At 44.5% G+C, this 25008-nt stretch overlaps 1 protein-coding gene across 2 annotated transcripts in view; it reads right to left on the bottom strand.

Moving 5' to 3' along the window:
• Positions 1–25008, bottom strand: part of EPHB1 (EPH receptor B1) — a 451564-nt gene that overhangs the window by 133230 nt on the left and 293326 nt on the right. For both annotated transcript variants that reach the window (XM_017847708.1, XM_017847709.1), the window contains exon 4: positions 16118–16273. In XM_017847708.1, coding sequence (XP_017703197.1) covers positions 16118–16273 — 156 coding nt within the window. The remainder of the gene's footprint in view (positions 1–16117; positions 16274–25008) is intronic.

Genomic DNA, 25008 nt, shown 5'->3' with positions numbered 1-25008 from the left:
ACAGAACTTGTACAGAGTTCCTTGTTCTGGACATTATTTCTAATTGATGCACTCAGGCCCTGAACCACCCAAAACTACTGGTTTGATTTAGCATATCTTGATGCAGCCCAGAGCTCAGTAATTCTCTCCATGCAGATGTAAGTGTGGAGATTCAGATCTGGATAGGAATTTGCTATGCATCTGGAGATCTGGTTGGTAGCCACTGGGCCAAAGTCCATTGGGCATGGAGGTCACATACAATGAAAGCCTTGCAGGTGAAGGATCTCAGCTCCTCACAAGCTACTCTCAGGAGTGCAGAACCTGGCTAGTTCCACACAACACACACCCTACTGAACTTTTGGATACTAGGCACTGATGAGGGAAGGGTATGGGACTTCTAAGGTGTTTCTTTTACAAGAAGACAACCATCTGGACCATACTGGGGGAGTCCCTGCTTCATGCAGGTAGGATGGAACCTCTGGGCTACTCTATGGTCAGAAGTCCTATCTCCCCACCATTCCTGAGAGATGGGGATGCCCATGGAGGAGTCCTGCATCTCCATAGTCCATCAAAAATGATTAAGGGTCCCCTTCCTAGATGACAGAATATTTTTCTAGTTGTCATAACTTTCCATGTTTTTCTAGAGACTGTAGATCAGACTGGCATCAAGATAACAACTGGGAAGTGACTATGGGTTAAATATTCATGGATTACTCATTCCATTTTCCTTGGGAATACACAGAAGACTCTTCCAGGCACTGGCTTATGTAGCTGTAAAAGAGACATGTGCTGCCTCTCTCCAGGTATCCAGAAAAGGCCCTGGTTCCTGAGACAACAATTCAAGGTCAAGAGAACAAAAAAGAAATTGAAAAAGGTAAGTATACTTTCCAGGGTGTTATAGGTCCCCCAAGAGAAAGTCCTGATTCTGACATTTCATAGACACAGTAATTCATGGCATGCAATGAAACCTTGGTGGTCAGTGTGTCTCTGATGACGAACACCCTCTACAGTCCCTCCCTGTTGGCCAGCCTCTGTTAGATGCCCACTAACAGAAGATGCCCAGCGGAAGAAAGCTCACTACTCCCACCATTATAGTGTAATCTATTAATAATCATAACCTGTTTGAAAATATAATAAAAAAGTATTTATTCATAATAGCCACAAAACCATAAAATACCTAGGATTAAATCTCACAAGACCTCTATGAAGATGACTACAAAACTTTACTGAAGAACGTGAAAGAAGACTTGAATACCTCATGCCTGAATGGAATAAAGAATATCATAAAGAAGAGAATCATCCCCAAAGTAATCTATATATCCAATGCAATTCCAGCCCTGATTAAACAGGATTGTTTAATGAAATTTGTTAAGCTGGTTGTAAGATTCATCTTGAAGAAAAAAATGTTTAAGAATGGGATAGCCATTTTTGAGAAGGAATAATAAACAGAGAGTTAGTTCACCAGTCATTGAGACATATCAGAAAGCTACCATCTTTAGAACAGTTTAGAACTGGTGCCAGAACAGACAGAACCACCAATGAGAAAGAATAAAGACAAACATACACAAACAGTTAGTATATAACAAAAGAAACATCTCACCAAAATGTGGACAATTCAGGTGGAGTTCTTGGGATGTTATTTTTAATAAGATAAAAAAGAATACTGATATCACATCCTATGCAAAATAAAGTTCCAGATGGCAGAAGGAATTAAACATAAACACCATACAGAGAATTAAAAGAAAGCACCAAGGCCAATCTTGGTGGCTCATGCACATAATTCCAGCACTTTGGGAGGCCGAGACAGGGGGATCACTTGAGTCCACGGGTTTGAGACTGGTCTGGCCAACGTGGCAAAACCCCGCCTCTACTAAAAATACAAAAATTAGCCAGGGCTGGCAGTGCATACTTCTAGCCCAGCTACTCAGGAGGCTGAGGTGGGAGAATTGCTTGAACCCGGGAGGCAGAAGTTGAAAAAAAAAAAAAAGAAAAGAAAAAGAAAGAAAGTATAATATAGAGTGTTTTCATGCCTTAGAGTGGGAAAGACATACATAAAATGTAGTCAAAAGCTCAAGACACCAATCTCTAAACCAGAAAGAAAAAGATGGTCAGATTTGAGTTCAAAAATTTAAAACCTCAATATGACAAAACAAGTATCCATAGAGTTAAAAATAAGTGGAAGGCTGGAGGGCAGGATGTCACATATAATTAATTGTCATCTAGAAATCAATTTTTAAATACAGAAAATGGCAAGGGTTATAAACAGACAATTCCCAGAAGACAAAATAAATTGGTCAATAAACATATAAAAAATACACACTCATTTATAATCAGAGAAATACTAATCAAAATGGCTAGGAGGTCAGCCAACTTGGCAAAAAATAAAAGTCTTGATAACATTATCAGGCCAGTGTATGGAGAAGCCTGATGCACACTGCTGTGAGGAGTGTACACTGGCCAAGGCCTCTGGAAAAGCACTTTGTAATATTGATTGGTTCTAAGTGCATGCACCCCGTAGCCCAGCAATTCTATTTCTAGGTGAATTTCCTCCATAAATATAGGGATATGCATTTTTGTGGCAGTATTATTGTTTATATTAATGAAACACTGAATGGGCCCAAACACCCACCCATGGGGAACTGCATACTCAGTAGGGGTTTCTCAGGCCTCCCTGTCCAATTCTGTTCTCTTCTCAAGTCTCACAGAAGACACCTTTCCCAGCCACTTGCATGGAGCACACATAACTAGTTCTAATCAACAAAATGTGATCCTTCCCCATCTTACCTGGGATTCTACCATGAATCTGGTGCCAGGTCATATCAGAGGCAATAGTCCTCCTCCTTCCTGAGGGAAGTAGACTAGCACTGAGGGTGAAGAGCTGGAGACCTGAACCTTGTCAGGCCTGGAAGGAAATATGGGCTTTGCTGCTCACTAAGGTGGAAACTTGGGCAAGTCATTTAGCCCTTCTGGGCCTCAATTCCTTCATCTATAAATTGGAACTAGTTGTAGTACTTGTCTTACAGTCTCTGAAGTTAATTGAGAAAAACCATGTCAGAGGCTTAGCACAGGGCCTAAACTGCAGCAACACTTTAATAAATGCCAGTTATTAGTATTAGGGGTATGCACGTGTGTTCTTATTCCAATCAGCTATCACTGCATAGTGGAGCACCATGGCACATGGCACGGTAATGGTGTATGGTCTCTGTCTCCAAATCCTTGGTGCTTCACAGTCTGACCTGTGCAGACAGGTGTGGGTGTGGACATGGCTAACCTCATAGAGCCTCATGCAGACCCTGTCCCTGGGCATGGGCACAAAGCCTGCCTTTCACTTACAGGGAGAGCCAATTCTCACCTGGTGCTCAATTCCTCTTTGCTGGCCAGCAGATGACAATCTCTTTGTGAGAACTGAGTAGCTTTCCATTATTGCTCACGGAGTACTGGCAGGGCATGGCAGTGACTATGGGTTCTCACTGACCATTGCCCCCCACCCCACCCCAGCCCTCACCTCTGGGCACCTCTGCCCCAGAAGAGCCAGCCTGCACCTGGCTTCATCTCACTACATAGCTGTCATGTAGGTTCACTCCAACTGCACAACGGAGCACCCTTCATTGCCATTTCCAAGGTAAGCCTGGAAAAGTAAACCTCTGAGGTGACTCAGAAGAGCTGCTTAAAAGGCCACTTTGGGCATCTCCTACAAGTCTAAGCCACAGCCAAGAAGGGGCCAGCAAACCATTCCAATTAGTACCATTGCCATAACCTACTAGTCTCCAGAATGGGGAGGGGGGACAGATTGACCTTAGTGTTCAACTAGCCTCTAGTTATCTATTCTTCAGCCTCTTGAAGACAAGCCACTCTTCTTGATGTGGCTTCAGAGCCAGAATACTTTTCATTTAATGGGGTGGAGGTAGTCTCTGGCACAGGGTGGAGGGAATCATAAGCCTTCTATAGGTTGACTTCAGACTGCAGCCTGCTCTGTGTCTTCAAAATCATCAGTGATTATTTATACATTGGAAAGTCCAGATTTTAAGCCCATAGCCAATCCCATATCATAGCAGTTCTCAGGTGTCTGGCTTAGACTTGGCATTTTCCAGCCAATTGTGGGGAAAGCTTCTCAGAAAAAGCAAACACACAGTTTCAAAATAAATCACTACAAAATGCTGGCTTTCACATCCTATGGCACACATAAACCAGAAAGCATGGACTTGCTCATACTGACTATAGGACCCATTCCTGTCTACTTTGCCTAACTTCATATATTATTCAGAAACCCTCTTGGCAGGTATCACCAGAACCTTTTTGTACACTTCCAGTTATGGAGAGATCACTAACCAGGCAGCCTCTGCTCTTTGTGGATATCATTCAGAATCTACCTTTATGCCAAGTGGAAAGTGGCTTCCCTCTAAATATCTGATGACAGTCAAAGACATTGGGATCCCTCGTCTTTGTCACACCTAAGTGAAGCTATCAGTGACGTGTGGGGGTTTCTGGCTTTAGTGTCCACGCGACATCCACATGTATTACCAAACCAGGGAATCTGGAAAGTCACAGTCCTGGTTTGGGAAAGGTTGGCTGGTACCAGATTTCCAACATGGCAGCTGGAGACTTGGAGAATGAAGGAGAGTACGGGTGGTCTCCAGGAAATGTCAGGAAATATACTGGTCCTTGGAGAGGGGAGAAGCCTGCAAGCTCAGATGTAGGGACAGACTTTGAGAAGCATACTGATGAAAGGTACAGCCAGGGGCCCACCCAGTGTAATGGGATTCAGGGTAGATTCTGCACCTGACTTTGGGACAAAGTGAATGGTCAGCAACAGGGGGTGCAGTGGATCAACACAGGTTCCAGGACTGACCGGCAGTGGTGACTCTGAAAAGTGACCATCAAAAGGACACTGGCAAGAGGTCTAGGAGTGAGTCACAGCTCAGATCCCACTGTGAAATTTGGGCTTGGTCTCTGGCCATATGAAATCGGGATCTGGTGCCATTATCATGGATGGGAGATGGGAGACAAAGGGGACCAAAAGGCCATCTGGGGACCACCTGTGAGAAGCAAGGGATCAAGATGGTAGCACGGGTTGCACACAGATTTGTAATCACATTGTGATGGGGTAGAGACAGGGGAGTGATGGAGTCAGAATTTAGCCAACCTAGGATGACTCTCCAGGAGAATTTGATCTAAAAGCCTTTGCACCTATACTTTTAATGTTTTCTTTTTTTCTTTTTCTTTTTTTCTTTTTGAGACAGAGTCTTGCTCTTTTACCCAGGCTGGAGTGCAGTGGCACAATCTCAGCTCAATGCAACCTCCACCTGCTGGGTTCCAGTGATTATCCTGCCTCAGCCTCCTGAGTAGCTGGGTCTACAGGTGCATGCTACCACGTCCAGCTAATTTTTCTATTTTTAGTAGAGACGAGGTTTCACCATGTTGGCCAGGATGGTCTCAATCTCTTGACCTCGTGATCCACCCGCCTTGGCCTCCCAAAGTGCTGGGATTACAGGTGTGAGCCACTGTGCCTGGCCATGTTTTCTTATTTTTAATTGCATATCTTAGAGACTCAAAACCCACTTCTTAAACATTATTCATAAAAACCCAAACAAAGACAACAATTTACTGAGCGCTGTGCATGTGTCTAACACTGAGTTAGGCATTTTACATACCATTCACAATGGACACAATAATAAACAATATCCTCATTTTGGGGGACATAAAATAGAGATTCAGGTAAGTTGGGTAACCTACCCAAGGCCACACTGTGAGGAAGGAGTGGAGCTGAGAGTCAACCCTGGTTTACCTGATTCCACAGTAGGACTCTTACCACTTGACTGCATTGGACACACCTGCTCTGTAAGGTCATGAAGCAAATTAAAAAAAAAAAAAAAAAATCAAATCAGCATGTCAAAGAGCTTCCAGTCCAGTGAACAGGCTTGATTCTGGTACCAGAATAGCTCTGAATAGCTGAGAATGCTCAGGGTGTGCAAAGCAAGGCCTCCTCCCATCTGGGAAGGAGGTGAGAGGCTGGTAGAGGACAGAGGATGCAGAGCTGCTCACTCCTGACTGTCTTCACCTTAGAGGTGAACAATTGGAGCAGAGAATATTGAAGAAGCTGAGCTGTGGCAACCATTAAGTCCCAGCATCCATTCCAGGCCAGTTCTGCCTTGGACCAGAACCTATACATTTGACATCAAGACAACTGCCTGAAACCACAAAGGAGCATTCACGGCAAGAGGGAACCCTAAAGTCATGGAGAGGACAGCTTTGTTCTGATTTTTAAAATAGAGAAGGGAGTAGATTACACGGATGCACTTCATCTTAATCCCTTCCTTCTGGAACTTCACAAGTAAATTGGTGCTTTGTAATCCTCAAGGAACGACTGACAAGAAATTGTGTGTTCTCTACGGGTAAGTCAGGCCAGTCAATATTCTTTCTTTCTCTAAAAATGCATTAGCCTGCAAAGAAAAAGAGTATAGAGTATACAGTAAACCCAGATTTCCACAAGAGTAACTTCTAAAAGTAAACAAATACTTGTATATTGAAGGAAGAAACGTTAACTAAACAATAGTGCCAGTGCTTGAATTTTAGCTGCTTTGAAAATTACATCAAAGTAGGGTAGACAACTCTGATAAGAGTAATAAAATAAAATCGCTTACTTTTATTTAATTCTTCCTGTATGCCAAATATTGTTTTATTTATTTATGTATTTATTGAGACAGAATCTCGCTCTGTCTCCCAGGTTGGAATGCAGTGGTGTGATCTCAGCTCACTGCAACCTCTGCCTCCCAGGTTCAAGCGATCCTTCTGCCTCAGCCTCCGAGTAGCTGGGGCTACAGGCACGTGTCACTATGCCTGCCTAATTTTTCTATTTTCTTTTTAGTAAAGACAGGGTTTCACCATATTGGCCAGGCTGGTCTCGAACTCCTGACCTCATGATTTGCCTGCTTCGGCCTCCCAAAGTGCTGGGATTAAAGGCATGAGCCACTGTGCCCAGCCTAAATGGTATACTGCATTTAATTCCCATAACAGTGCAGTGAGGGAGGTTCTAATATTGTCCCCATTTTATGGATTAGGAAATAGAGACAGAAAAGCTTTGTCACTTGCCCCATGTTGCTGTTCAGTAGTAGAGCAGGACTTGAACCTGGTAGGCACAGGCTCCAGAGCCCACAGGCTCCAGAGCTCACTTAGCAATTATGCTAACACTGATTATCTGAAAGATGATAAAAATCAGTATTTAAAATGCTCTGTATGTGAAAGTGCACTGTGCCTAAATCCTCAAGGCAGAATGTCTGAAATCATACTGATAAATGCACATAGGGGAGACCTAAACAGACAGCATTTCCCGAGGAGACAAACAAAAGCACTGGCTGTTTAGTGGCTGCCACATCTGGTGGGAGCTCACAGTTTCAGCGACTGCAACCAAAGTGAACACAAGGTTGCAATATCCCAATCACAAGGAAAATCCATGACTTTTCTACTGAACCTTGCTCTGGAGTGAGGATCACAAGTCTCATTCTGGCTGCCATATTTTGAGAGCTTTATCGATAAATGTGAGAGATTCAGAAAAGGCCAGCCAGGAGCCTGGACATATGGCAGAGGGGCAGGGGCGTGGGTCAGGAAATTTGGGCAACAGTTAAAGCAACAAGTGTTTAGCCTCAAGGAGATAATTTTAAAAAGATGAGAACATTGTTCTTAAGCATTAAAATCACTGGCCTGCTGAGCATTGGTCCTCAAGGACTGACCAACGGACAGGAGTAAAGAAGGAGTGCCCAATCTGAAGTCCAGAATGCCTCTCTCCCAGCAATGGGTTACTGCTGTTGGCAATGGAGTGATGCTGTCCTGCACAAGACATGAGCTGTCATCACAAATGCTCAGAAAAATAAAAGTGGCATGACCGCCTCTGCCTCTCTGGGTTACTGGAGGGAGAAGGCTAACATTGGGAGGATTTGGGGTGGCAGTGCTCAGAGTGTCAACAATCTGTGACTCCAAATGCTCTTACGAAATTCTGAAACAGACGTGTTAGCTAGTGTGCCTGGTTTTTAGCTTAAAACTTAGAGCTACACAATTCCTCAAAAAGGTTATACTCACTTGGGTCAAACAACTATGAAAAGAAATTGTAGATTACAGAAGTGTGAAAGCACATTTACACAGGCAACGCTGACCCTTCCTGATGTGGCAGTGACAGTTATAAATAGCTTCCAGCTTGCAGTCATACTCCCTCCTTTTGCATCCAGGTGTATAAACCATCTACTGTCCAGCATGGGGCGGGGACCCAAATCTAGGCTTGTCCTCTGACTCTTATTGATCTTTGACCTTTGTCTGAAGTTCACCTCAAGGAGAACACAAACTACCTTCCCTTCAAAAACACAAATGTATTTTTTATGGGCAACATGGATTACACATCAGGGTAATATTAAACAGTCTCTTTACCTACCGAATAGAACACACAGGGTAACTCACACTAAAGCCCTGGTCAGCGATGGGTAGATCTCAGCTGGAGCAAAGCAGCCTTCTTTTACTATTTTGCAAGCCCTAGATTAACCCAAGTAAAGACTTGTAAAAAGGTCGACTTTTGAAAAGTATTTAAAACCACCTCATTGTGTAGACATGCAGACAAGCAAGCAGTCCCCAATTTACGACACTAGATTCCTGTCTCATGTGGAGTGCTTATTGCCCTATTGGCCTGAAGAGCTCCTCCCTGCAGCAGCAGCCTCAGAGGTTTCCTCTTGGTCTGATTTCCTCCCAGGTGAGCTGGGGCCCATCACCCATTTACACTGGCTACCCTCTGGATCCTCCCTCTGAATTCGGGCAAATGGTGTCCATCAGTCACTTTCCTTCTGTTTCAGTTTCTCCTTCAGCTCTCCCTGAGCTCACTCTAGCCACGTTGTGCTTCCTGGCTTCCACTCGCTTCTCTCCCCCATTACTGCTCCCAGCCCCAGCTAAAAATGTCCTTTGCAGGTCTTCGCATTGCTCTGACCACTCAAGAGTGAAAATGGGCCAGGCGCAGCGGCTCACGCCTGTAATCCCAGCACTTAGGGAGGCTGAGGTGGGTGGATCATGAGATCAGTTCGAGACCAGCCTGACCAACATGGTGAAACCCCATCTCTACTAAAAACACAAAAATTAGCCAGGTGTGGTGGCGAGCACCTGTAATCCCAGCTACCTGGGAGGCTGAGGAAGGAGAATCACTTGAACCTGGGAGATGGAGGTCGCAGCAAGCTGAGATCACGCCACTGCACTCCAGCCTGGGTCAGAGAGTGAGACTCCATCTCAAAAAAAAAAAAAGAGTGAAAATGAAATAGAAACTGAGCCAGAACAGGTGGGGATTATTCTGAGAAGTAGTGAGATCCTCCTTTGAACCACTCAAATAAACACAGATGCACTCACACATTCACACTCACAACACACCCCATCCCTCCTCTCTCTCACATACGTATTCACAGCCCCACTCCCTGCAGCCTTCCAGTCTGGCACACAGGACATTGATGAGGAGGGGAAGGCCCTGTGGTTCCAGTCTGTGAGAATTCACTCAATGGCCTTTCTCCCCAGAAGTCATAAAGCAAAGGACAGAGGAACATGACCCAACTCTCAAGCAATGTTCCCAAACTTTCACAGCCTTCAGAGTTACTCGCAAGGCTTGTTAAAACTCTGATCACTGGGCTCCACCTCCACAGCTTCTCATTCAGTGGCTCTGGGGTGGGGCTGAGAATTTTTATTTTTAGTAAGTTCCTAGGTGACACAGAGGCTGCTTGTCCAGGGACTGCATTTTAAAACCACTGACCTAAAGGAAACAATCAGTGGGGATCTTACTGAGCACGAAGCAGCAGATCCTGTGCCCAAGACCAGAGGGTTTATAAGCTGATGTCCTTACAGACCCACAATGCTCTATGGCCACCAAACCTGGCTGCAGAGGCCACTTGCAGAGGACATCCTTCTGTGCCTGTCATCCCAAGGCCATTTCTACCCTCTAAGCCTTATGCACTCTTCTCCATCCACCCTGCTTCCCTGGAAAGATCAGGGTCTAGGCCCTGGGAATGTCCCACTCCTGAGCAGTCTGTCCAAGGGACATGATCCTTATGCCACAGGGACGCCACCCGCCACCCCCCACCCCCACCCCACCACTGCCCTGTCATGCCTGGGATAAAAGAGGGAAACAACTGCCAGCACCTTAAAAAATGAAACACGAACTTAAAGGAGAGAAACCAGACTATGCAGGAATGGGACAGGGAAGAGCAGATTCTTATCCTTCTCTATGCAAGGCAGATTCACGAGTGAGAATAACAGCCAATCACCATCATTGCCACAATGGTTTGCAACATCATTCTCAGAGCTCCCAAATTTTAGCTGCCACTGAGGTCATGGCACTGGAGTCAGANCCCCACCCCACCACTGCCCTGTCATGCCTGGATAAAAGAGGGAAACAACTGCCAGCACCTTAAAAAATGAAACACGAACTTAAAGGAGAGAAACCAGACTATGCAGGAATGGGACAGGGAAGAGCAGATTCTTATCCTTCTCTATGCAAGGCAGATTCACGAGTGAGAATAACAGCCAATCACCATCATTGCCACAATGGTTTGCAACATCATTCTCAGAGCTCCCAAATTTTAGCTGCCACTGAGGTCATGGCACTGGAGTCAGACAGACCTGAGTTTTCATCTTGAGCTTCACTTGCTGAGTTTTCTTGAGTTCACTTGAGCTGAGTTTTCACCGGAGCTTCACTTGCTTTCTGGCTTTTAATTCTCACAACCTCCTAATTCGAGTTCCAGCATACCCAATTTTATCCAGGAGGAAGCTCGTGTTCCAAAAGGCTAAGTAACTTGACCCAGGTCTTACCGTCAGGAGACAAACTCAAAATCCCTGACCTTGCCACTAGTCTTCCCTGTCTCTCAGTGTCAGTCAGGAGGGAGGCCAGGGATGGCCTCCAGGGGAACCCTGAAAGACTGGCAGGCACTGTGTCCCTCATCTAAGGGGTTGGTAGGTGGGCTCAGGGGACACAATGACCTCTGAAGTCCCTTTTTCATTCCATTTCAAATGATCAAAACCGCAGAGAGAAGTCCATTGCGTTTGAAGAAGAAATAAAAGAAACAATGCAAGCACTAGCTTGCCTCTGTGATCCATCAAAATTTATTCCATGTGAGTGACAGAAAAGGGGTTTTTGTGGTCAGCAATGTAACAAGGTAATTATTTTCACATCAGTCCTTCTGTATAGTTTTTCACAGATAGCAATTTTATAAGGCATAATTATCTATTTTAACCTGCTTCATAAATTCCTCCTTTCCATTTCGTCCCCCGGTAAACTAGAAATTATTTAAAACAGAAACCAAGCCCTGCATCGTGGTGCTGGGTTTCACATTGCTGTGCACCTCTGAGTGCGTTCCTGGCTGTCCCTCTGCCCAGCTGACCCCACCATGTCTCCCTTGCCATCTGGTCCTCCTGTGGAAGGGAAGTGTGTCTCAGTGTGAGGAGCTGCTAGGCCTCTGCTGCCTGGGAACGGAAAGCCAGTATTGTGAGCCATTGCTCTTGCCCAGCTTCTTGGCACCTCTCATCCGCGAGGAGCAAGCTCGGCAGCTTCTCAAAAGCTCTTCCTGTGCCTTCTTCCTTCTCCCACTGCACACCAGGTCGCAGGGTAGGGTGGTCACCTTCTCATTTGTTTTCAGCAGGATCTTCAGGCCAAGATGACTGTGTGGTTTGGGACCATACCATGGATTCTGCTGTGATGCTCAGTGATGGCGTCAAGCCTAGGCTCCCCCTACAACATCACTTTTATTTTCAGATATCCAACATCCTCTCATGCTGGAAGCTTCAATATCTGCTGCAATCTTCACACTTTCCAGGGATGTAACCAAAGCAAGTTCTAACATCAATTGAGAGTTTACTATGAACCAGGCACTGTGCCAAGGACTCTACAATACTATTTGGCTGAATCCTCATAATAACTCAGAAAAGCATACATTATTATGAAGTTGTGAGAATAAAATGACAGAATGTAAGAAAGCTAAGAATTTAGACCAAAGTCACAGAGAAGTCAAGAGACAGAATCAAGATTCAAACTTTTGTCTCTGAAGTGCCAAAGCCCATCTTCTACCCACTACATGAAATCAAAGATTCTATGAGCTTTCCCAGAACCCACTCAAGACTGAGGCAGTTTAAGGATGCCAGAACTCACCAGGGAAACTGAGGGCCTCTGGGCAGTGCCTCAGTAAGCAGTACAGGGAGGAAGGCAGCAGTTTTTTCAGCGGAAGCACAGCAAGCCCAAAGCTCAGAGCTGGGTCCTCAGTCCATAACCTTAGCAACCCCTCCCTGCTGGTGGGGCTGCACCATCCCCTTGTCCCCTCCCATTGTCTTTTCATATGACCCCTTCCCTTACTGTCAGTAGCCCTTCAGTAACTCCTCACTGAAGGTGATCCCCACCGTTCAGGTAGTCTGTCTTTATTCAGGGAGTTTCATGAGCAGGGAGTGGTGGAGTCACTTGTCACCTGCCTCTAGCTATCCCCCAAGCTCCCACCTCATTCCATACATGGCCTAGGTTTGAGGGAAGAGGCATCCTCTTGGATATGAGCAAGTACTGGGAAGATCTAGAGCTGCAGGACTGGGGAGAGGTGAAGGGAGGAGAGAGAAGAAGGAAGAAGGGAGCTAGTCATCCAGAGACCAGCAGCAGTGATGTGACTGCAGACTCAAAACACAGAGCTCTCTAAGCCACCCTTTTCTGACGTCATCTGGAGCCCACACCAGCCCCTTTGACACTGTCTTGAGGTGCACCTGCATCTTTGCGCAGTCCACTGGCAAAATTCAAGGACAAGGCTGGACACACAGAGGCATCTCAGAGGTCAAGGGGCGGGGTGTCCCTGGGTCTCCCAGTAGATTAAAAAGAAAACAAACAAATGCCTAAACAGGGCTGCAAAAGGTACCATGCATTCCAAATGTTTACATGAAATAAGTTAACACTTGTAGCACTACAAAACTACAATGACTATATGTGTGCCAGCCCAAAGGGATCAACAGGATTCATTAAAAATATTAATTCTTAGTGCACTATAGGTTTTATGGCCTTGTCAAATGACACATTTTAAAATTCTAAAACTCTTTATAAATTTCCAATACTGCCAGTGAATGCGTGTGACTACTGATATAACCCATTTAAAGTCAACAGCTGCACACTAAACCTGAGGCCCCTCCAGACTTCCAGACCTGGGCTCTTGATCTCTCCTGACACTTCCTCCCTCCCTCATGCCCGCAGGACCTGAACACTGTAGATGTCCACTGCCCTGTACATTTCAGAAAGACAAAGCTCTCCTTCTTTACCTGGGTACCCACAGTGCCCAGTCAGGTTGTGTTTGTCTCTCGATGGAATGGACGGAAGAGTGAATGTGCAAAGTGAACCAGTACCTTTGCCTTCTCCACCCCAACCAGTGTATCTCAGGCTGGGCTGGGCCCTTGCACTCCTGCCCTGCTCAACCCACTGAACCAGCAGGAGCCCCAAGGCCACAGTACAGGGCTGTGCCTTGCCTCAACAACTCCAGATATGTTCCTTGTATCTGAAAAATTATTTACTGTGGTGATGTACAATGCCTTTATAAGAGAACAGATGGCACCTCCAATTAGAATGCCTTAAAAGGAAACCCTAATGAGATTATAAAAGCCAACAAATTGACTTTTTCATACAGTACTTTCCTGGCACACAATAAATCAAATATCTAATGAGTTTCAATAAACTAATAGATTTATTTATACGTGTTTTGCCTAGCATGGCATTGCACCTCAGCCCTGCCCTATGGGTCACTTCAGTGAGTGCTTGTCCCTGCATACCAAGGCAGAGAGCTGGACAGTGCATCTATAAGCTTCTCTCAGGACTGGCCACCACAGCCACATGTGGCTTTGATTCAGCGATTTCTGGTCTGACCCAAGCATGCTAAAGCCTGCTATATCTGGAGAGTAGAGGCATGCAAAGGGTGTGGTAGCTGTAGTCACACATATAGGCATGTCTAATAATCACCTCCATTCTGGGTAAGATGGGGACACTGTGGTGGGACTATAGGGGGTATATGTAACCCCAGAGCTAACTGGACCAGAGACAGGAGGAAGACACCTATACGGTATGATTTATTATTAACTATTATTATTAAATTATTATCATTAGTTTTAGAGATGGGATTCTTGTTATGTCACCCACACTGGAATTGAACTCCTAAGCTAAAGTGATCATCCTTCTTCAGCCTCCCAAGTAGCAGAGACTACTGGTGCATGCCACCATGCCTGGTTCAGGTCTGATTTTAAGGAGGGTAGACTCAGGATATGAGTAGGTCCAGTGGAGTGAGGATCTAGAAAGTACATACTGGAGGTTTTGGGAAATTTCTGCTTCCTGCCCCCTCCTCCAGGTATTAACCAGGCATTAGTCCTGCTGGTTCAAGTACATCAGATCAGATGGCTGGAAGATAGGCCTTGAGAGAGAGAAGAGAGAGATGCTATAGCAAGGAGGGCAGCAGCACATCACCATTCTGAGCATTTAGTCATTGGTTTACCTTTCCTCTAGGTTACTGTACTCAGGGACTGAATGAATTTACAGGGTGTGTCTGCTGAAGTGGGAAGCTCGGAGGCTGAGCCTTCTATTTGCATGGTTGATCTGTAGAAGGAGGCTGGCCAGTGAGAGGGGTTAATGAGAAAGAATGGAAAGGAGTGTTTCCAGGAGGAATAGTGTGAGATCCTGGGCATATACTTTGGCAATCATGGAGACTAGTCTTTGGTCTGAACATCCAGGGAGCAGTGATTCAGCATCCTTAAGTGGTTTCTAAAGAAGTACATTAAACAATGCTTTTTGGGCTCATGGAAGACCCCCAGAGCAACCTCAGAAGTCAGTGGAGGAGACAGCACAACAGAAAAACAAGACCTCTGGTCAGCAGATACAATGATTTTTGTTAATATTAACTCACCAGAGAGAGAGGTCTGTAGAAAATCAGTTCAAATCCATACACATTGATTGAACTCAGGAACTTGATCTAGAAGATACTTTTATTCGCCCTCTTTACTCAGTAAAGGTTACATACACTACAAGGCTAGAATTAAGAAGTTCTTCCACTCGGAGTCCAGTCACTTTTTCTGTTCATCAAACAGAAAGTATATATGAAACATTCTTCTGCGCTGGGGATGGATGGAAGGGATTTGGTCCAAGGAGGTGTAAGGAAAGGTCCCTGCTCACAGGGAGGCAGGCAGCATTATCCAATGCAGAAGAAAATTCTAACATATTAGAGGTTAACCTGGAGCACTGACTCCCAAATACAATGGGAATACTGAAAAGAGAGGTCATCCCCACTTCAGGGCTAAAATGCTCAGAGAAGTAGGAGCAAATTATCCAAAGTACTGTGTGGGGACAGTAGTGATTGCCTCCTCCCACAATTATGGGGGAGAATATTGGGAGAAATGCACCCCTTCTCACATCCCTATCCAGAGAGTGTAGCTGCCTTTCTCCGTTTTTGGCAGGGAGACTGCTCTTCCCTCTGTATTATATAATGGGACAGTGATGTAGCCAATGCATTAGCTCCAGTCCATAGAATTTCTGCCTTGGAGATGCACTCTGTGGTCAGGCCGCTGGTCTTGTCATTTGACAGGAGCACAAGCACTACATCAGGCTGGGCATTGGAAGGCACACAAGATGAATATATGGTCCTGATACACAATAGTCTTCATTTGGTAACTGAGATAAGTACAGAATAACTGAACAATTAATAAAGTGATGAGCACTCTGAGAGGAGTCTGGTTACAAATACATAGGAAACCCAGCAAAGAGGTAGGAGATTCTCAGCTATAGGCACCAGGAGGGACTTCTTGGGGGAGGTGATAATAGATCATGATTTTGCATCCAAAGAACTCTCCAGTCTAGCATCTGATGAACAGAAATTACCTTTCCGGGGTGAGAGGAAGGCCCTGTTATATGGGAGGAAGGGGGAAGGAAAAAAACGTAATCTTCACCCAGTGATACCTAGGGACAAGGCCCCTGAACTCCGAGCACAGGAGATGTATGTTTCAGCACCACGGCCAGCAATTCTACTTTGCCCTGGGATCAAAGGATGATGTCTTCTCTTCCCTGCCCCAGACCCACCACTTGCACCATCAGGGAACCAAACTCTCCAGCCCAAAGCCGTTACTAGACACTTACTAGTGCATGCCACTTCTGGAGGGTCAAAGTCCGCTCGGTAATAACCAGTCCGACAGGTGCAGATGGGAGACGCCTCTGCAGGGGAGCGGCTGTTGGAGGGGCAGTGGGAGCAGCCCTCAGCTTCCTGGCTGGCCTTGAATGTCCCTGCAGGACAGGCTAGAACACAAAGAGACCATGTGATAATTAATGGAAGTGTGGCAGCCAGAAACTCTTCCCTACAACCAGAAAAGGAGTGTCTTCCTCTTTAAAGAGAATGGGAAACCCATATTTAACACTTCCAATTCTTCAAAAATCCCTTGTGAAATATACATTCCTGGTACCAATGACCTCTCTCACTTGAACAAAATGCATAATAATTCTTCCCTTCCAGGTGTGTCAAGAGATTTAATTGAGAAAACAAATCTAATGTGTAGCTCAGTTCCTGGGACATAAGTGCTCTATAAATGGTTACTTCCTCCTCTGTCTACCTGGTTAACATCCATGGCCTTTCCCTGAGCCACTCACTAAAGACATCTCATCTTATGGCCTCAGATAGAAATGGGTCCGAGGTTTTTCAATGACATGTTGGACCTACAGTTTTTCAATGCCATGTTGCAGTACACATGAGGAACACTATGAGATGTATTAACAAGCTCTTGTTATAAATGATGGTAAAGGGCTGAAATTCATAAGTGATTCTTCAAAACTAAATTAGAGTGATTTCAAGGTTACTGCCTTAACAACACCATTCTCCTTTAATTGCATTTTGATATGCTTTCAGGGGTGGGGCAAGGAAAGGATGACTTTGCAGACAGCGCACCAGGGAACATGTCATGCACTTGGTGTCATCTATCACGCACATGGCAGTGGGGAAGGTTGGGAACACCTGCTACAACCTGATCTCCACTGGAGGGGCCCTCACATGCACAGCACATCCTCATAATTTCCTGTGGGATCAGCTTATAATGAGTCATTCCCTGAAAAGTCTGGCTCCAAGCTGTCCCTTGGGTCTCAACTTTGTCTTATCTGTAGAGACTTTTGAGCCCAGGTATCTGGTTTCTTCCTTGCTGATCCCTCACAAGATTGATCCTGCCTACCCTAGTTCCCCAAGGCCCTCCCTTATTATCTCAGCCCCTACTCTTCCTGTCCCCATGAAACCTACTCTGGCTCATCCTCCTTTGAGACTGGGTAAAACTTACTGACTGGTCAACTTGTTTGGCTTTCTTACACACCTCATTACTTCATTCAACAAACATTTACTGTGTTCCTGCTGAAAACATGACATAGGGAATTCAAGAATAGAGCTTGCCTTCAAGGAGCTCTTGATCCAATGAAGTCATATAAATCTAATACAACGTGATCATTGTATAATGGAAGAGCCATTATAATGGTTTCTACTTATAGAAAGTTAATCTTCTCAAATGTATTGTTCCCTCCTGTAAAGTACAGAATATTCTTTAATAACAGCAGTAGCCACCATCTGTTAACTTGTCTTGTTAAGTGCTTTACATGCATTACTCTATGCGGTAGACATTATTATCTCCATTTTGCTAATGAGGAAACTGGGACACGGAGAGGTTACAAAAGTTACCAAGGATCACACAGTGGGAGAAATGATAGTGATGACGTACACATAAGCTCTTTGAAAAATATCCACTGCTTTTCTGCTAAGACTAGAAGAAAGAATTGTTTTCTATGCTGTGAAAGTTATCTCACTCCATTGCTCACTTAAGGTGAGGAAAAGGTTTCAGTTTCTCCAATTGTGTGCTGGGTGGGGTCCCATTTTGGACAGGAAGGAATCTCTGAAACACAGTGTTCTGGAATGGCACAACCCAAATGTGTTCCATGGGATCCACATTCTTTGGACTGTTAACACCTACGACAAAAGGGTACCGTGGCCAGATATTTTCAAATGCTAATTTTAAAAGTTCATCTTATTCTTTGTTGAGAATTTCTCAGAACTTTTTAAAATGCTATGTTTCACCAAGAAGCCTTACTTTGCAGAGCATCCCTTGGGATCGGGGAAGACACTGGGGAGCGAATGCTGTTTCCCAGTTTGGGGGAAACAATGCCTGTTGTGACCCACGTAAAAAGGGACCACTTCCTGACTCATCTCAGCACATTCAGAAGAAACTTCTCTGTAGAAAGAAAAAAGGTATGTCTGAGTCTTTACTAAAGATCTAACAAATAAAACATGAAAGGGAGAAGCTCTGAACGGCAAAAGTATGCGAGACTTTGGCTTACTAATCCATCTTTCCCAGCCCACTCAGTACGGTCCCTCCTTCTGTTTTTCTCCCTCTTTCCTTTTCTTCTTTCCATATCTCTCATCTCCTGTGAGAAATGCTTGGCTCTTTTCCTAATAAATCCCCAGCCTTCCTGGCCCTGTTTGGTTCTGCAGCCAGTGAATACAAACAAATCCCAGGCCTGTGCTGCCTGGACTTGGCAGGAGCTCTGTCTCTGGAGAGTGGGGGAGGCGTAGTGGTGACGACTCAAGCATTCATATTTGGCCCCTGCCATGCCGTAATTTTCTTAATGTACCAGTCCAAGAAGAACAAGGTGTTTCTAGCACATAAATGCCTCCTCACTTTACATTTAATAAGTTAAGAGCATAAACAATTGTCCTGATATCCGCAAGTGGCAGGGGGATGTGCAAAGTGCCTCTTCTGAGGTTTCTAATGGAGGACGGTAGCTCTGGGTGACTGAGTCTCTGAATTCCAAAGTGTACACGAGAGGAGCAAGTGGAAGGGAGGAGGTCCAAGCTGGACATTAGGGAGAGAAGCTTGGGGAGTGGTTGAGGAGAGAGTTTCCAGGATGGGGTCTGACTCCATCCTCCCCAGAGAAACAAGCATTTGGCAATGGTCAGACAGTCCTGAGCTCAATTCTTGGCTCTGCCAGCTCCTAGCTTGGTGACCACTGGCAAGTTATATCATCCCTCAGAGCCTCAATTTGCTCATCTGTATAAAAGGTCTATGAAAAAGAACTGTAAATTTCTCACAATAACTCCCACAAATCATAATACATTAATAATAAACTCAAATATGAAATGTCGCTAGCATCAATGTGTGCTGAATAATGCTAACTCCTCTCCATCCCAACTTACCCACCCCCCCCAAAAAAAAACCAAAACAAACAAACAAACAAAAACAAGATTTCTTTGCAGGGACGTTTAGAATTCAGGGTCAGAATACAAATTTCAAGTCCCAAAGTGGGAAAATAAATCCTGGAACCCAATGGAAGAATGTGTTTCTACATACATGATTTCTGTTATGTATAATGGGTGAATCATATCTACAAAATATATTTTACATATAATTACAAAATGTATGAATTTCCTTAATACTCAGACTTCATAACTTAGTATTTTCATAAAATCTGTCTAGGCATGCCTTAATTTATAAAAGAAGCAGTATTCCTAAATTCATTTATTAAAGTGTTTTTTTTTTTTTTAACTTTAAGTTGTGGGATACATGTGCAGAATATGCAGGCTTATTACATAGCGATACATGTGCCACTGTGGCTTGCTGCACCTATCAACCCATCATCTAGGTTTTAAGCCCCACTTGCATTAACTATTTATCCTAATGCTCTCCTTCCCCTTGCCCCCTGCCCCCCAACAGGCCCCAGTGTGTGATCTTCCCCTCCCTGTGTCTATGGGTTCTCATTGTTCAACTCCTACTTATGAGTGAGAACATGCGGTGTTTGGTTTTCTGTTCCTGTGTTACTTTGCTGAGAATGATGGTTTCCAGCTTCATCCATGTCCCTGCAAAGGGCAGGAACTCATTCTTTTTTACGGCTGCATAGTATTCCATGGTGTATGTATGCCACTTTTTCTTTATCCAGTCTATCATTGATGGGCATTTGGGTTGGTTCCAAGTCTTTGCTATTGTAAACAGTGCTACATTTTTTTTTTTTTTAACTTTAAGTTGTGGGATACATGTGCAGAATATGCAGGCTTATTACATAGCGATACATGTGCCACTGTGGCTTGCTGCACCTATCAACCCATCATCTAGGTTTTAAGCCCCACTTGCATTAACTATTTATCCTAATGCTCTCCTTCCCCTTGCCCCTGCCCCCCAACAGGCCCCAGTGTGTGATCTTCCCCTCCCTGTGTCTATGGGTTCTCATTGTTCAACTCCTACTTATGAGTGAGAACATGCGGTGTTTGGTTTTCTGTTCCTGTGTTACTTTGCTGAGAATGATGGTTTCCAGCTTCATCCATGTCCCTGCAAAGGGCAGGAACTCATTCTTTTTTACGGCTGCATAGTATTCCATGGTGTATGTATGCCACTTTTTCTTTATCCAGTCTATCATTGATGGGCATTTGGGTTGGTTCCAAGTCTTTGCTATTGTAAACAGTGCTACAATAAATATACGTGTGCATGTGTCTTTATCATACAATGATTTATAATCTTTTGAGTATATGCCCAGTAATTTATTAAACTTTTAGATTGTTGTGCTATACATTCTCACAGAATTCATACTTTAAACAAGGGTTAAAGTGCCAGGCTAATCCACAAAACCTTTTCAACTTACCTTGTATCAGGTGCCATTAATCAGAAACAAAAGTTAACAATATTGTTGTTTCACTAGAAATTTAACATAGAAATATAAATAAGAAAATGATGCTGTCCCTTGAGAAAAAGCAGCTTTAACTTGGGGTGATAAATAGAACTTCTGCATGGATTCTGATGGAGAATATTCAGGTCAAGAGAAGCAAAAGCAAATGGCCTTTGGAGCCAGGTCAGTCACTTAAGAATATAAAGCAGCCGGGAGTCACACAGTGCAGAGTGGCGGAGACTCTGGCAGCCCGGAGACTGCTCACCTGCATAAAGACTCTACGATTTCAAACAATAATAATTAAATACGGCAGTAGCCTAACCAAACACATCTCAGCACTTTCAGGCAATTTGAGGTAAATAACAGAGTTCTCTGCTTTCATATCATTTCAAAACTCAGGAGTTCCTTTACAGAATTATGGTCAGCACTGTTGCTACAGTTGGGAGCCCCTCGTTCAACAAAAATTTATTGACTTCTAGCCAGACACCAGGCTATAGGAATAGAACAGGGCACAGATGGGGTAGCTGACATTAGGAAGCTCCCTTCCTGGTGAGGGAGGTGGATGATGGAATGCTGCTTCTGATACAGCAGGATCTGCACTATGCTTGTGTCACACAGGGGACCAGGTGGCTGGATGTACACCTTTTGCAGAGTCTCCTTATAAGATGAGAGTCATAAGAAACTTTATAAGAGAAGCAGTATTCCTGAGTTCATTTGTTAACCTTTTAGATTGTAACTTGTAACCACACTTGTGGTATACTTTCTCATAGAATTCGTGCTTTAAACAATGGTTAAAAGTGTCACTTCAGGCCAGGTATGGTGGCTCACACTTGTAATCCCAATACTTTGGGAGGCCGAGGTGGGTGGATTACCTGGGATCAGAAGTTTGAGACCAGCCTGACCAACATGGCGAAACCCTGTCTCTACTAAAAATACAAAAAAGAAAAAAAAATTAGCTGGGCATTGTGGCATGTGTCTGTAATCCCAGCTACTCAGGATGCTGAGGCAGGAGAATCACTTGAACCCAGGAGGCGGAGGTTGCAGTGAGCCGAGATTGTGCCACTCCACTCCAGCCTGGGTGACAGAGTGAGACTCTGTCTCAAAAAGAAAAAAAAAGTGCCATTTCTTGGTAGTTGGCAATGGTGATTAAACAGTTTATTGTTGATGGTTAGGAGATGAAATTCAGAAGGAGAGGAAAAGACAAAGGGAGAAGAAAAGAGGTGGAAGAACAGGAGAAGTGTGAAAGGAAATTAGGTCAGAAAGTGGTCAGCTTCGAACTTCATGGGGGAGAGTTCCATTATGTTTCCAGGAGGTGGGTAGAAAGAGAAGAGCCACCTGCACCTTGCTGTGTATTCGTATTAATACAATGGGACAACATAACTTGGAGGACTGGACATTTCTAACACCAGTGCAGCCTACAATTGCCTCGTTTCCTTAAGAGAAGGGGGTTTGCTTTCCTCCATTGTAAGTGATCTCAGTTCAGACAGAAGGCCTAGAAACTTGCATAGCCAAGGCTTTTGGGTGGCACTTCTCCCCCTGATCTCACCACCCATCTCTTTCCTCACCCCCAACTTCAGAAAAGGGGAGGAGACAAGATCTGAGTACCCCATGCCTAAACATGTGTATATTTTCCATTCAACAGACAAAACACACATGTGCCTCCCTGTTCAAGTGCCAAGGGATGGGTGCACGTCACCTCTGGCTGGTATCCAGAAGGTCACCTTGAAACGTCCACCCAACTTCTCAGCACCTCAGCGATGTAACAGATGACCTTCTGCTTACAATACTCTCGAGATACCCCTCTCCTCCTGTCCCTGCACGCAGACTTCCAGTGACACTGAGTCCATCACCTACAGTACTATTACTTTATAAAGAAACAGATTAAGTGTCTCATAAACAGTGCAGTGATTGAGATAATGGAAAGCGCTTCTCGTCTCCATCTGCAGCATCAGGTTATGAAGCATTTCCAAGCAGCCAGGAAGAGGAAATTAATAGAAGCAAGAGGGAATAACCACTTTTATGCAATTTCCTCAGGAGATAGTGGACCATCTAATCTTTATTGGAACCCTTTAACCTGTCACTCAGCACTCACCAGAGCCTCTTTAGCTCTCACAATTTTTCTTGATATCAAAGGAAGATAAAATGAAGACCTCAAAATACTGTTTTATAATTTTCAGATGTGGAGGGTGCGTATTACCTCTGCCCCTCCCCTCTCAAATGGGGCCTCAAAACGACATTTTATGCAGCATAAATGTGGGAGAGCTTAACTATTCTCAGTGCATGGTCGAGGGGGTCAAAGCTACACCGCAGGGAGGAAATCTCTCCTTGCATTTTAAATGTGATTCTTTCCTCCACCGCCACCTTCTGTCCTTGCTCTTTCTTTTTCATAATCTGATTACTTCTTCTGATCTGTTTTTTTCCCCCAAATGAGTTTGCAAAGGTTCATGCCAATGAATATTCATCCCCTGCTTAAGAACTGGGTGCCTTTTTCTCAAGGCAGGTGCAGCTCAGCAGCTGGCTCAGGGAAGTCAGTCTGCCTCATGGGGCAACTGGGAGAGAGGCAACGCATGTGCTTCTGGCCAGGAAGAAGGAGGTTCACAGTCCACAGTTCATTGCTCCTACAACCTCCCCTTCCTTTATCTTACGCTTTGCTCTCATTCTGTAAGAGAGGCAGAAGAGCCTCTCTCAGCAGCTGCTAAGAATTGTGCGATAGGTGTGATGTTGGTGGGCAAGAAATTCCTGTGGGTCATGCAAACAGCTCTACATAGCTCCTTCCATAGGTCTTGTGGCCCCACATTGGGCCACTATTTAAAGTCACTTCTGTGGCCAAATGTCCCCATCGCCTTCACATTACTGGTGGCTGACCGAATAGGTTCCCAATTCTGAAATTTCAGGCCTGGTGAAACTCCCTAGAAGGAGGTGGCATGAGGTCTCTGCACTGGGATTCCTCTGTCTATTCTCAAAAGCAATCTTTGCTTTCCCAGAATGGGTTTTCCTGAATAGCCCCAGGACATTCCACTGGGACTCAAAGCCTTATGGGAGCTCCCATTTCCCCTTATATTCATGGCAATGTGTTGAGAAAACCGACGACAAATAAATATTTCCCAAGCACCCATCCATTCATCCATTCTTCCTTCCTTCCATCCATCCATTCACCCATCCATCCATCCATCCATCCATCCATCCATCCATCCATCGATCCACCGAATGTACTAGTTTGAAAGTTCTCTGAAGGCTGACACTAGGTGTTTTCATCATCTTTGTATTTCCCTTTCCCCAGCACTTAGCACAAACTTTACACATAGGCATACACATTCTATGGCTAGTCGAATGAGTGTTTGCTGAAGGACTGCTGTGATAAGACCCAAAAGATAAAAGCTGTGATGATAATAATAATAATAACAACAAATATGGTATTAATATTAGAGAACGTAAGATAATGAGCAGTCCCACACAAAGTGTGGATTCTTTTTTTTTTTTTTTTTTTTTTTTTTTTGAGACAGGGTCTCACTCTGTTGCCCAGACTGGAGTGCAGTGGCGCGATCTCGGCTCACTGCAACCTCCACCTCCCAGGGTCAAGCGATTTTCCTGCCTCAGCCTCCTGAGTAGCTGGGATTACAGGCATGTACCACTACCACCTAAGTTTTGTGTTTTTAGTACAGATGGGATTTACCGTGTTGGCTAGGCTGGTCCTGAGCACCTGACCTCAGATGATCCATCTGCCTCGGCTTCCCAAAGTGCTGGGATTACTGGAGTAAGTCAATGTGCCCAGCCAAAGTGTGGATTCTTATCGTTTCCTGGGAGAGTTATTTGATATGCATTAAGAGCTTCAAAATGTTGAAAGCTTTGATTCAACAAACTTATTTCTAAAAACTTATTCTAGAAAAATAAGCAAGCAGGTGTAGGAAAAGATCTATGTTTGCTGATGTTCATCACAGTGTTATTTATAACAGGGAAGAAAGAAAAAAGAGAAGAAGAGGGAGTGAGGAACTTAAAAGTCTGATAATAAGGTATTGGCTAAATAAATGATGCAACATTCATATCATTCATATAATGGAATATTGCACAGCCAAGGAGCTGAGCTGAGCACAGCAGGTCAGGGTGAAGTGTTTATCAATAAAATTTCTACAGCAGAGGTGGAGAGGCTGTGTGCCAGAGGTTTTTAGAGGAAGGGGAGAGTGGGTTGCCATTGGAAGGCTGTCTAGAGGAGGCGGTTTGTGCACAGGGCCTCAAAGTATGGGTAAAAGTTGGCACAGAGGGAGGATGGGAGTATGAGGCAAAGGGAAAAGATTGCACCAAGACTCAGAGAGAGCAGGATCCCTAGCTTACCTGGGGAAACTTTGAGAGTAGTT

The sequence above is a fragment of the Rhinopithecus bieti genome, unplaced genomic scaffold (genome assembly GCF_001698545.2).
Source record: "Rhinopithecus bieti isolate Rb0 unplaced genomic scaffold, ASM169854v2 scaffold_30032, whole genome shotgun sequence".
NCBI lineage: Eukaryota > Metazoa > Chordata > Mammalia > Primates > Cercopithecidae > Rhinopithecus > Rhinopithecus bieti.
The sequence above is the reverse complement of the archived record's forward strand: the minus strand, read 5'-3'. Positions and strand labels throughout refer to the sequence as shown.